Source organism: Cucurbita pepo, chromosome 2 (assembly GCF_057944985.1).
Source record: "Cucurbita pepo subsp. pepo isolate OVF chromosome 2, ASM5794498v1, whole genome shotgun sequence".
In the NCBI taxonomy this organism is placed as follows: Eukaryota; Viridiplantae; Streptophyta; class Magnoliopsida; order Cucurbitales; family Cucurbitaceae; genus Cucurbita; species Cucurbita pepo.
Window position 1 is genome coordinate 12,171,286 of NC_141799.1, and position 11,343 is coordinate 12,182,628.

The 11,343-nt window shown below is 37.9% G+C and overlaps 2 protein-coding genes across 2 annotated transcripts; both read left to right on the forward strand.

Moving 5' to 3' along the window:
* The first annotated feature begins 1,553 nt into the window (after positions 1-1,553).
* LOC111788026 (NAD(P)-linked oxidoreductase superfamily protein) lies at positions 1,554-5,763 on the forward strand. Its single transcript, XM_023668161.2, has 8 exons — positions 1,554-1,859; positions 2,044-2,139; positions 2,229-2,312; positions 2,392-2,552; positions 3,430-3,547; positions 3,845-3,980; positions 4,985-5,163; positions 5,385-5,763. The coding sequence occupies exons 1-8, from the start codon at positions 1,674-1,676 to the stop codon at positions 5,619-5,621; spliced, it is 1,197 nt and encodes a 398-aa protein (XP_023523929.2). The 5' UTR covers positions 1,554-1,673; the 3' UTR covers positions 5,622-5,763.
* A 2,122-nt stretch (positions 5,764-7,885) lies between these two features.
* On the forward strand, positions 7,886-10,800 carry LOC111788027 (glutamate decarboxylase). The gene is made up of 6 exons (XM_023668162.2): positions 7,886-8,116; positions 8,191-8,395; positions 8,905-9,105; positions 9,201-9,669; positions 9,922-9,974; positions 10,157-10,800. The coding sequence occupies exons 1-6, from the start codon at positions 8,034-8,036 to the stop codon at positions 10,628-10,630; spliced, it is 1,485 nt and encodes a 494-aa protein (XP_023523930.2). The 5' UTR covers positions 7,886-8,033; the 3' UTR covers positions 10,631-10,800.
* Positions 10,801-11,343: the final 543 nt, after the last annotated feature.

Sequence of the window (11,343 nt, forward strand, 5' to 3'; positions counted from 1 at the left end):
ATTTGATATAAAATGTAATTTTTTAAAATAATATATAAAAGGCCTAGAGAAATTTTTAAATACAAATAATTATATAAGATATGTTTCTTAATTAATTAAATTAGGTTAATGCTATAAATTAATTTAACTAAATTATAAATAAGGGACATATATGACATTTCAATAAATATATATATATATATATAAACTAAGCTATTAAATAGATCATTTAATTGAGTATTAATTGCATGACAAAGTTAAGGAACCTTACCATAATTATTGAATACTTTGCTTCGTAAGAAAGGGGAAAGCCAATTTTTCTTCGATTGTTTTCCACGAACAATATATTGTACTTCATCTTTACGTAACAATAAAATTTGTTTAAGAAGGAAGAGCGTAGCGTACAAAATAAGGAAGTGAGCAAAATCTTACCTCAAAGTATTCGGTCGGTACAGAGTTGTCACGTGTTTTAATATTAATGGTCGGTATAGAGTTGTCACGTGTTTCGTATTCAGCTTCATTATTTGAGGATTTAAAACTAAAACTAAGAGAATACTCGTCACTCTTTGCTACGAGACTTGAGTAAGATTCTTGTTTTGCGCTCTTTTAGTTTGGATAATTCATTAACAAAGAGTTTTCACGGTTGGTTCGAGTTTAAAAGATGAAGAAAATTGGCTTCAGCCTTAGATCAAGGATGGTTGGTCTCGACCTTGTCGTGGTTGGCCTTAACCATGGTTGGAGTCGGTTCAACAATAAAATATGTTACAATGAGTCCTTTCATTAACATTCATGTTCTATATATTGAAATTTTAAAATTTAAAAATGACGTTGAATGTTAAATTAAATATTTTTTATGACATAAAAATTAGATTTAACAATAGAAATTTTTTGGTTTATATGGTACGGGTTGGGTTGGGTGGAAGGATTTTTTTTTTTACATAACCCAAAAATTCGGGTTGGTTGGATTGGTAACCCAACTCAACCCGAAACTTGTCACAACCCAACCCCCTATTTTCGAGTTGGGTTCGGGTTGGGATGTCAATTTTTTTTAATAAATAATATATTTAAATAATTATTCACATTTAAATATATTATATAACAAATGTGAATAATTACCCATTAACATGGAAAAATTCTTAATATGTTTTATATATTTTTATTTTTCTTGGGTCAACTCGAAGGTTTTGTCCATGAACCCGAAATCGAGTCGATTCAGTTCAGGTTCTGAAAAAAATGAACCCAACCCTACCCGAAATGCTAATCCAACCCAACTCAACCCTTATAGTTTGGGTTGGGTTGGTCCGGGTTGTCAGGTTGAATGTACACCCCATTTCTAATTCACCCCATTTCTAATTCTAATTGCAATAAAAATAAATGAAAAGTTAAGATCCGAGATGGTGAAAGTATATGGGCCTGGGCTATTGTCAAAGTATATGGGCCTGGTCTATTTGTCAAAGTATATGGGCCTGGGCTATCGTCAAAGTATATGGGCCTGGGCTTGAATGAGGCCCATATGGTTGTTTTAGAGGGAAGCCCAAACAATCTCGAAGTAAAAGCGGCGTCGGCAGTGGCGGGGGCGTTTGCTTAGGCAGTTGTACGGTGGAACTGGGAGCTCCCTACGATAAGACAGAAGAGGCAGTGAGGCACAGAGAGAGGTTAACAGTGCCTTCGCCTTAGCCAAATATCCATTAGCAATGGCGATCTCTACAACTGCTAGCAACTACTGTTTAGTGTCGTCTTTTCGTTCTACCAATTCTTCGACAAGGCAGAACAGAGTAAGACGGATTTGCGTTTGTGCCAAGAAAAGCAACACCAGTTCGTTGCAGTACAGGCAACTCGGAGACTCTGACCTTCTAATTTCTGAAGTTACGCTTGGAACGGTAAGCATTTTTGTTCGAATGCACTTTTTGTTTCTTCTTTTGTTAAAAAGTACGGAAGGAAGATTTTATGCTGGAGCACTTTCGATGATAGCAAATTTGTTTTCGCCTAATTGCTTGATGATGTATTCATGAAATTAATCTATTCGTGTTATTGGATGATCATACTTCAAATGTGTATCTGAAGATGACTTTTGGGCAACAAAACACCGAGAAAGAAGCACATGAACAACTGAGTTATGCTTATGAGCATGGAATCAATATTATAGATACTGCTGAGGCTGTGAGTTTTCGTATGACTCTTTGTAGCCTTCCAAATCCAATTCTTCACTTAACGGTATACCTCTAATAGCAATAGTTGTAATTTGGCAGTATCCAGTTCCAATGAAACAAGAGACACAGGGAAGAACAGACATCTACATTGGTAACTGGCTCAAGTCAAAACCTAGAGACAAGGTATGTGAATGATGGATAACTACGACACCTTAATTTTCATTTTTTAATCGCTGAAAGAGTGGAGCTATTTATCCTATAGATTATTTTGGCGACAAAAGTCTGTGGTTACTCAGAGAGATCACCTTATTTGCGTGAAAAGGCAGAAGTCTTACGGGTTGATCGTTATAATATTAGAGAAAGTGTAGAGAAAAGTCTCAAGCGGCTGAACACTGATTATATCGACTTGCTGCAAATTCATTGGTGAGTTTATTGATTTTTATCTATTAATCTTTAACTTGGTAGGAAGTAGCTAAAACTGTGCATAAATGTTTTCTATGAGGTTGTCAGTTCAGCTGTGCTTGAAGCATGTTCGGAGAACATCATTACCCCCACATTAGTTTTACTATTTACTTTTGAGTCGTCCTTTCTTTTAGTGGCTTATGAGAGCCTCCAATTTTTCATTGGAAGCAACTTATAGAATACTATTATAAGATGTATTTCTTAGGAGTGAACAGTCAACGCAGCACAATTTGATCACCTCAAGGCGAGACTTGAGAGGTGACAAAGATGGGTATATTGTTTGAATTTGTACAAATATCTAGTTTAGCCTTTTATATTCTTTTGGGATATTGTGGATTCCTCATAGGATGATAGGGCTACGATGGAGTAGGACCTCCTAACCCCCTTTTTGCAAGAATGAGATGGTTTCACGGCAGGCTGATTTTTTCGAATTGTTTGAAGTTTCCGACTCAATAGGAATAATAAGACTGTTTTCATAATTTGGAGGTTTGAAGCATTGCTCACTTCAATGTCTTCTCCTTGTGGGTCTTCGTGATTGTCCCTTATTATTATTAACCATTAACAAATGGAATCATTTTTTTAATCCAAGCTCCTTGGCCAGCCTGAGATATTGTATGAGACTTCTCTTCTGTACTTTCACATCTCTCAATGAATGTGGGTTTCTTTATATATTTATAAAGAAAAAAAAACTGAAAAAGATAAAGGGACTACTAAGTGTGCATTGCATCTCGGAAGCTAGAAGCACTTGTGATAATTTTTTATAACTTGTCTTCCTTTCTTTCAAGTTATCATGTGTTTCTCCTTGTTGTATCTTAGTATGTGTTTGGTTTCAATTCAGGCCAGACCGGTATGTGCCATTATTTGGTGATTTTTCTTACGATTCTTCAAAATGGAGGCCAAGTGTGCCTTTTGTAGAGCAACTGAAGGCGTTTCAGGAACTTATGGAAGAAGGAAAGGTTGTTCCTATTTGGTTAAGTTTGGAATACGTCGTGTCTTGATTTTTTTAAAGCTAAGGTAGGAATCAGTTTACTGAAGAGCTGCATTGTTCAAACTGCATGTAACTGGAATACTCACTATGAAATGCATTTTTGCTTTGTCTGAGATACAATCTCATGGCTAGCAAAAATCATTTGGTCGATTGAGGAATTATGAATATGTAAAATTGCTGATAGATTAATGTTTACTACAATGTTTTCGTTGTGTATTGTTCTTTTGCTTCACTCTAGTTGATATGTGATTCTGAATTTATTCAGATACGCTACATTGGTGTCTCAAATGAAACTTCATATGGAGTTATGGAATTTGTTCACACAGCAAAAATTGAAGGACTGCCAAAGATCATTAGTATCCAAAATAATTACAGTCTTCTTAACAGATGCCGCTTTGAAGGTAAATTATCTTTTGATATGTTTCTCTAGGTTATAATTATTGAGAGTTTTAAAGATTCTTTCGCCTTTTTGATATCTGATGCTTTATGACCCCGTTGATGAGTTTTTATTGGAGATAGCAGAGAACATTTTTTAGATTTCTATTTCTTCCACCTTCCAGCAAAAATATAATTGTTATCACCACCATGCAACTTAGAAATGTTTGGAAGTGATCTTGGAAAGATCAAAACAAGCCTTTTTAGTGATTTTGGTCACATTTAGAAAAGACTCCTTATAAGCTTTGTAGTTCTAGTTCATTCAAACTGACTTTTAAGGATCTTGCAGACAAAAATACAATGTAGATGGCACCATATTAACTATCAACCTTGTTCAGTGAAATATGACCAATTGGGACTCAGGGTTTTGGGTTGTGCTTGTATATAGCTGTTAGGAATAACGGCCCTCCACAAGGGGATGATATTGTCCACTTTGAGCATAAGCTCTCATGGTTTTGCTTTTGGTTTCGCCAAAAGGTCTTGTGCCATCGGAAATAGTGTTTCTTATTTAGATAACCATGATCTTTCCCTTAACTAAACCTATGTGGGACTCCAACAATCCTCCTCTCGAACAAAATACCATTGAGTCTCCCCTTATTCGCCTAGCACTATCTATAGGCCAACTTCTTTTCTCTACTTTGCCAGTCCAATAGAGGTCTACCATGGATAAGTTATGAACGTAGCTTTGATACCACTTGTTTGGAACAATGAACTTCCACAATTATGATATTATTCATTTTGAGAATAAACTCTCGTGACTTTCCTTTTTGTTTCTCCAAAAGTCCTCATGCCCATGATCTTTCTCTTAATTAGCAAATATAGGACTCCAACAATGTAATCAACCTATAATTGCAATGTGAATTTAAAATGATTTAAATAATGAGTCAGATAACTGCAACCATGATTAATTGATGGTACCTTTAGTATTTGTTCACTTGTAATGGAAATATCATCCGCTTATTACCTGCAGTCGATCTTGCTGAGGTTTGTCATCCAAATAACTACAACATCGGCTTGCTTGGTTATTCTCCTTTGGGTGGTGGAACGCTGAGTGGCAAATACTTGGATGGTAGTTTTCAAGGTACAGGAAAAGGAAGGCTGAACCTCTTCCCCGGCTTCATGGATAGATACACTAAATCTCTTGCTAAGGTTTGTTCCCTCTCTCCTGTTCTGCTGAACGATTAGACAAGAGAATAGCACAGTAGCTTAAAATGTTTGGAACGTGTTGGTGTCTTTTACTTATGAGTTCACTATGCCACTTCTTTTAACAGAAGTTGAACTGTCACAACCTTAATGTTGTTGCCCTCAATTTATTGCCAGAATTTGAACTGTCCTGCAGATGTTTTATTCTAATGTTTTGTCGACTTCAGGTAGCAACAGCTGAATACGTCCAGTTGGCCGAAAAGCACGGCCTAACTCCTGTTCAGCTTGCACTTGGGTTCGCTCGAGATCGGCCATTCATGACGAGTTCGATAATCGGTGCAACGTCCATGGATCAACTGAGAGAAGACCTTGATGCTTTCACATCGACGGAGCGGCCGTTGCCGGCAGAAGTGATGGCAGACATTGAAGCTATTTTCCGAAGATACAAAGATCCAGCTATTTAGGACGACCAGGTGAATGCGTTTTATATGCTCATTAAAACCTCAATTAACGAATAGTAAATACTCTTTCATGATGCATTAAACTAAATATGAAAATTATTTTGCTTCATTCAATTAAGTTCTTGCAACATTGCATCTTTTCTTTTGTCGGTGCCTTCTTTCATGATACGATTCTTTCATGAAATTATTCCAACTGTTGTCCGGTAATACAAGAACCTCCACTCTATAGAATAAGGAGCCCAATTGTATCACTTAGTGTGGTTAAAGACTTCACTCCTAATTTGAATCTCAAATAAATAAATCATTGCTTAAATATTTGGGAAGGCTTTTTATATACAAGTATCTGGATTTGATATTGCTAAATTTGTATATAAGTATGCTTGCAATTGAGCACATTGGAGTTGGGAAATTTGATGCAAAGATAGCTCTTTATTTGTCATTTGATGAGCTGCGTTAAATTTTGTATGATTGACATATTGCTATTATAAAAATATATCAAACATAGTATATGATCCAATCCTCATGTGACATGACATTCTAACAGCACAATAGAGCAACTTATGAGTTTCGGGAAGAGCAATCAAATCGCTCACCTCAAACTTGTAAGGATATTTTGGTTAAATAAGAGAATTTTTGATAGATACATGACCCGAGTTTACATTGAGCAAATATATCATAGAGTGGACATAAAACAACTATTACTGATACTTTTTGAAATCGATAAGGTCGATAAAGAAGCAATTTTCAAAGGTATGATTTGATGGTGGTTGAAGAGGAGATTAAGATTAATAATAATAGGATGTTGGACAAATTGAAGAAAGATAAAGAAGAATGAAGACTTTAGGACGAATGTGGTAACTGTGGGGCAGAATGGCATCATTTATTATGTTAATTGAAGAGCAAGACGACACCAGGAATCAATTTCCATTTGATTTCGATCCCTTCCGCTTGTCAATGTATAGTACCCATTCTCATACTTCTAGGAATATGATATTACAGTGTTCATTATTATATCTTAGGAACGTCAACGCCGTGCCACGCCCTTACCTTTCCAATCGACATCTGTCTAAGCCTCAACTCAACTTTTTGTTTGCTGCCCACATGCATCATTCTTTCTCTCTCCTAAATCTTGCAGCTTCGACCGGGGCAGTCTACTTTTCTAATAGTACGGGCAGATAGCTTGCAAGGTAGTTTCGACGAGATAAGAATTCCATTCTTAACATATTTTGTTTGGGTTAGACGAAGTTCATGCTCTTTCATAAAATATGATGAACAAGGAAATGAGGGTATGACCCATCGGTTAAGAGGTGGGATAGCGTCCCGCCTTCTCAATCTCTAGAACCATTTTAGTAAAAGATTTCTTAATTGTGTTAGGTACGAAAAGTTATTTGAAAATGTTATCATGGACTTAAAATGTTAAAAATTGTAATTTTGATATCTATTGTCAAACTGCTATTGATCTATTCTATGACTTAAATGTAGAAATCTAATGACTTATTTAAAAATAGTTAGTTCTTAAGTAGATTTTTAACTTTGACCTCTCATTATTATTATTAACTAACAATTTTTATGTTTTTGTGATTACTTGCAACAATTATTAGAGTTTTTAGAAGAGAAGGTACTAAGAAGTTGCAACTTGAAAAGGAAGCCAACTATAGATTGCAAAGTCAGACATCTCAAGAAATAATATACAACAGTTGTAGAGATGCTCGAACTAACATGTAACATATTTGGTTAGAACGAAGAGTTCAAGTGAATCGAAATAGATAAAGAGGCATTTGATCGTGGGTTGAAGTAAAATCATGAAATCACATTTAAATTATAGTTCTATCACATTTAAAGTTCTAATATACTAGGTTGATAGTTCATGTTTTTCATTTAAGATTGGGAAACAAACCATTCCCACGTTACTATGACATGAGTATTATGTTTGACAAAGATGGTGCATAGAATTGGAAGTAAAAACGCATATAAAATTGATATCAAACGCTATCAAACAAGTAGAAAAATGATATCGGATCGAGTTCGGAAGAGTACTACTTCCCATAACCACTACCATTTGATACTATCAGCAAGGTGTTAATAGAGGAGATGTCGAAAACGCCAACCTTCCCAATTACTTTCACCGGCTCATTAAAATCAAATGTCATAATCAATTCAGCCGCGGAAACCCGCTAACTGTTCAATTGGGGGCACGAAAAAGTTGCTGAAGTGCTATGAACACTGCTGTGGTTGTCCATCATTGAAGATGAGAAATGGGTGGGACCCGAAACCGATACGTGTCTGTTCGTTGCTTCACGCGATCATGTAGTCAAGCTCCATTGATATTGAAGATGAAGTTATATGAACGCAACCCTCATCCGATCTGGGTTTGTTCCATAATCTCTTATTTTCTCCTCTGTTTGAATATCAAATATGGTTTTGACAACAGTAGCAGACTCCGGCGATTCTGTGAACTGCACTTTTGGCTCCAGATATGTCCGCTCTCCGCCGCCGAAGTAGGCTAAATTCTTGGAAACTCTTGTGCTTTGTGTTGAAAAATGAAAATAATGAAATGGGTATTATATTACAGGTTCAATATGGGGGAGAAATCGATACCCAAAGATGCAGCGTACCAGATCATACACGATGAGTTGATGCTTGATGGGATACCCAGGTTGAACTTGGCCTCCTTTGTTACCACATGGATGGAGCCTGAATGTGATAACCTGATCATGGCTTCTCTCAACAAGAACTATGTGGACATGGATGAGTACCCTGTCACCACTGAGCTACAGGTTTGTGCTTTTTATTTGAACCCAAATGGCTGTTTTGGTTGATTCTTGGTGATTCTTGGTGATTTTGTTCCAAAACATGGAGAAATCTGTATTTTCTTTTCTAGAATGGATGTGTGAATATGCTGTTGAGGATTATTGGGAGAGGAGTGCTAATTAACGGTTGGTCATGAGTTTATAAGTAAGAAACACTATCTCACGAGACCTTTTGGGAAGCCCAAGGTAAAGCCACGAGAGCTTATGCTCAAAGTGGACAATATCATACCATTGTAGAGAGTCGTGATTCCTAACATACTATTAGAGCCATGCCTTTAGCAGTCATGCCTTTAGCTATGTCAATAGAATCCTCAAGTGTCCGAATAAAGAAATTGCTAGCCTCGAAGGTGTAGTCAAAAGTGACTAGGCTCTAGAGAAAGGAGTCGAGCCTCGATTAAGGGGAGGCTGTTCGAGGACTACAGAGGCCTCAAGGAAGGCTCTATAGTGTACTTTTTAATCTGTATTTTCTTTTGCAGAATCGATGTGTGAATATGATAGCTCGCCTGTTTCATGCCCCCATCGGAGAAGATGAGGCTGCAGTAGGTGTAGGGACTGTGGGATCATCAGAGGCTATTATGCTGGCGGGTCTTGCTTTCAAGAGACAATGGCAGAACAAAAGAAGATCTCAAGGCAAGCCCTGTGATAACCCCAACATAGTCACTGGAGCCAATGTGCAGGTACTTTGAGCTCATGGTTTAAGTAATTGTTTGAAATGAGTATCAATCAAGCCTTCAATGGGGCTTTTATGTTCTTGAATGAATCCTGTGTGTAGGTGTGTTGGGAGAAGTTTGCTAGGTACTTTGAGGTTGAGCTGAAGGAGGTGAAGCTTTCTGAAGGGTTTTATGTTATGGATCCTATGAAGGCTGTTGAACTTGTGGATGAGAACACCATTTGTGTTGCAGCCATTTTGGGATCCACTTTGACAGGAGAGTTTGAGGATGTAAAACTCCTTAATGAACTGCTCTCTAAGAAGAATAAGGAAACGGGTTGGGATACCCCAATTCATGTCGATGCAGCCAGCGGCGGGTTCATAGCTCCGTTCCTTTATCCCGATCTCGAGTGGGATTTTCGGTTGCCTTTAGTGAAGAGTATCAATGTCAGTGGCCATAAGTATGGGCTTGTTTATCCTGGTGTTGGATGGGTTGTTTGGAGGAGTAAAGAGGATCTTCCTGATGAGCTTGTGTTCCATATTAACTATCTTGGTTCTGATCAACCCACCTTCACTCTTAACTTCTCCAAAGGTACCTGAACTAATGAACAAATAGATAGCACTTGAAAGTTTTGATATCATCTCTCTGTCAGGGTAGTTGAATCGAGTATTGATTTAGCCCGCTCGGGTCACCTTGGGTATGTTTGAATGATTAAAGACACGTTTTCGAGTATGTCCGAACATGATGGGACGTTAGATTCTTGACTTTAGAATCAAGTTCTTAAGATGTAGTGAATAATTTTCCCCTCCTTTTTCTTTGCTCATTAGCTGAATGTTTTGACAGGTTCTAGCCAAATCATTGCTCAGTATTATCAGTTCATACGGCTCGGTTTCGAGGTAAATCCGAAGTTTTAGCTAACGTTTGCTTTAAGAAATTCGTGCACGATTTGTTAGTTTGTCTGCTATAAGTGTAGCATCGAGGTAGCCTATATTTCTGGACACGAACATTGTTTGATCTGAATCTGCTCTGCTCTAGCTTCCTTATGTAAATTTATATATGATGTTTGTCTGAAACAAAGGGATACAAAAACGTGATGGAGAACTGCAAGGAGAATGCAAGAGTGTTGAAAGAAGGAATAGAGAAGATGGGAAGGTTTGAGGTAGTTTCCAAGGATGTTGGAGTACCCCTAGTTGCCTTCACTCTCAAAGACAGCAGCAAGCACACCGTGTTCGAGATATCCGAGAACCTAAGGAGGTTTGGATGGATCGTGCCAGCTTACACGATGCCACCGGATGCTCAGCACATCGCCGTGCTACGTGTCGTGATCAGGGAGGACTTCAGCCGGAGTTTGGCAGAGAGACTGATCTCGGACATTGATAAAGTCCTGAAGGAAGTCGACGCGCTGCCGGTTCGGGTGGCTGTGAAAGCAGCAGCAGAAGAAGATGGCGAGAGACTTATAAAGCATGTGAAGAAGAGTGATAAGGAGATTGAAGGAGAAATAGCTGCATATTGGAAGAGGCTTGTGGATGGCAAGAGAACTGGTGCCTGCTAGTGTGCTTGCTTGCTTGCTTAAGTCAGCTCTGTGTGTTGGCTTGCCTGTTTGATTGTCTTCAGTTTTCTTGTTTCTAGTGAATTTTGTGTTTGTGACTTTGAGTACTGATGATATGGTGAAAGAGATGAACTTATAATGTTTCTATTTACAACTTTACCTACGTTTCCCGATCTCGGTTTGCCTCCTCCTCCTCCCCGGGCTATCTTCCGATCTGCGGGAGTATACAATGACAACTTTCGGGCACTCATGTTCTATCATAAAACCGTCTATTAAATGTTTGATGGTGTGTGGCTACGACTTGAGCTATGCAACAACGATATCTCATTGATCCAATAGCAACCTTGCTATCTGACCATCGGGAGTATACAATGACAAGTTTCAGGCACTCGTGCCCTATCAAGAAATCATAATTAAACGTTTGATGGCATGTGGCTATGACTTAAGGTATGCAACAATGATATCTCCTTGATCCAACCGCCTCGCTATCTTTGACCTTCGGAAGTCTACAACGACAACTTTTGGGCACTCGTGCCCTATCAGAAAACTGTCTATTAAACGTTTGATGGTGTGTGGCTACGACATGAGCTATGTGACCTGCGGGAGTATACAATGACAACTTTCGGGCACTCATGCCTTATCAGAAAACAGTTTATTAAATGTTTGATGACATGTGGCTACGACTTGTTGGAGTATACAATGACAACTCTCGGGCA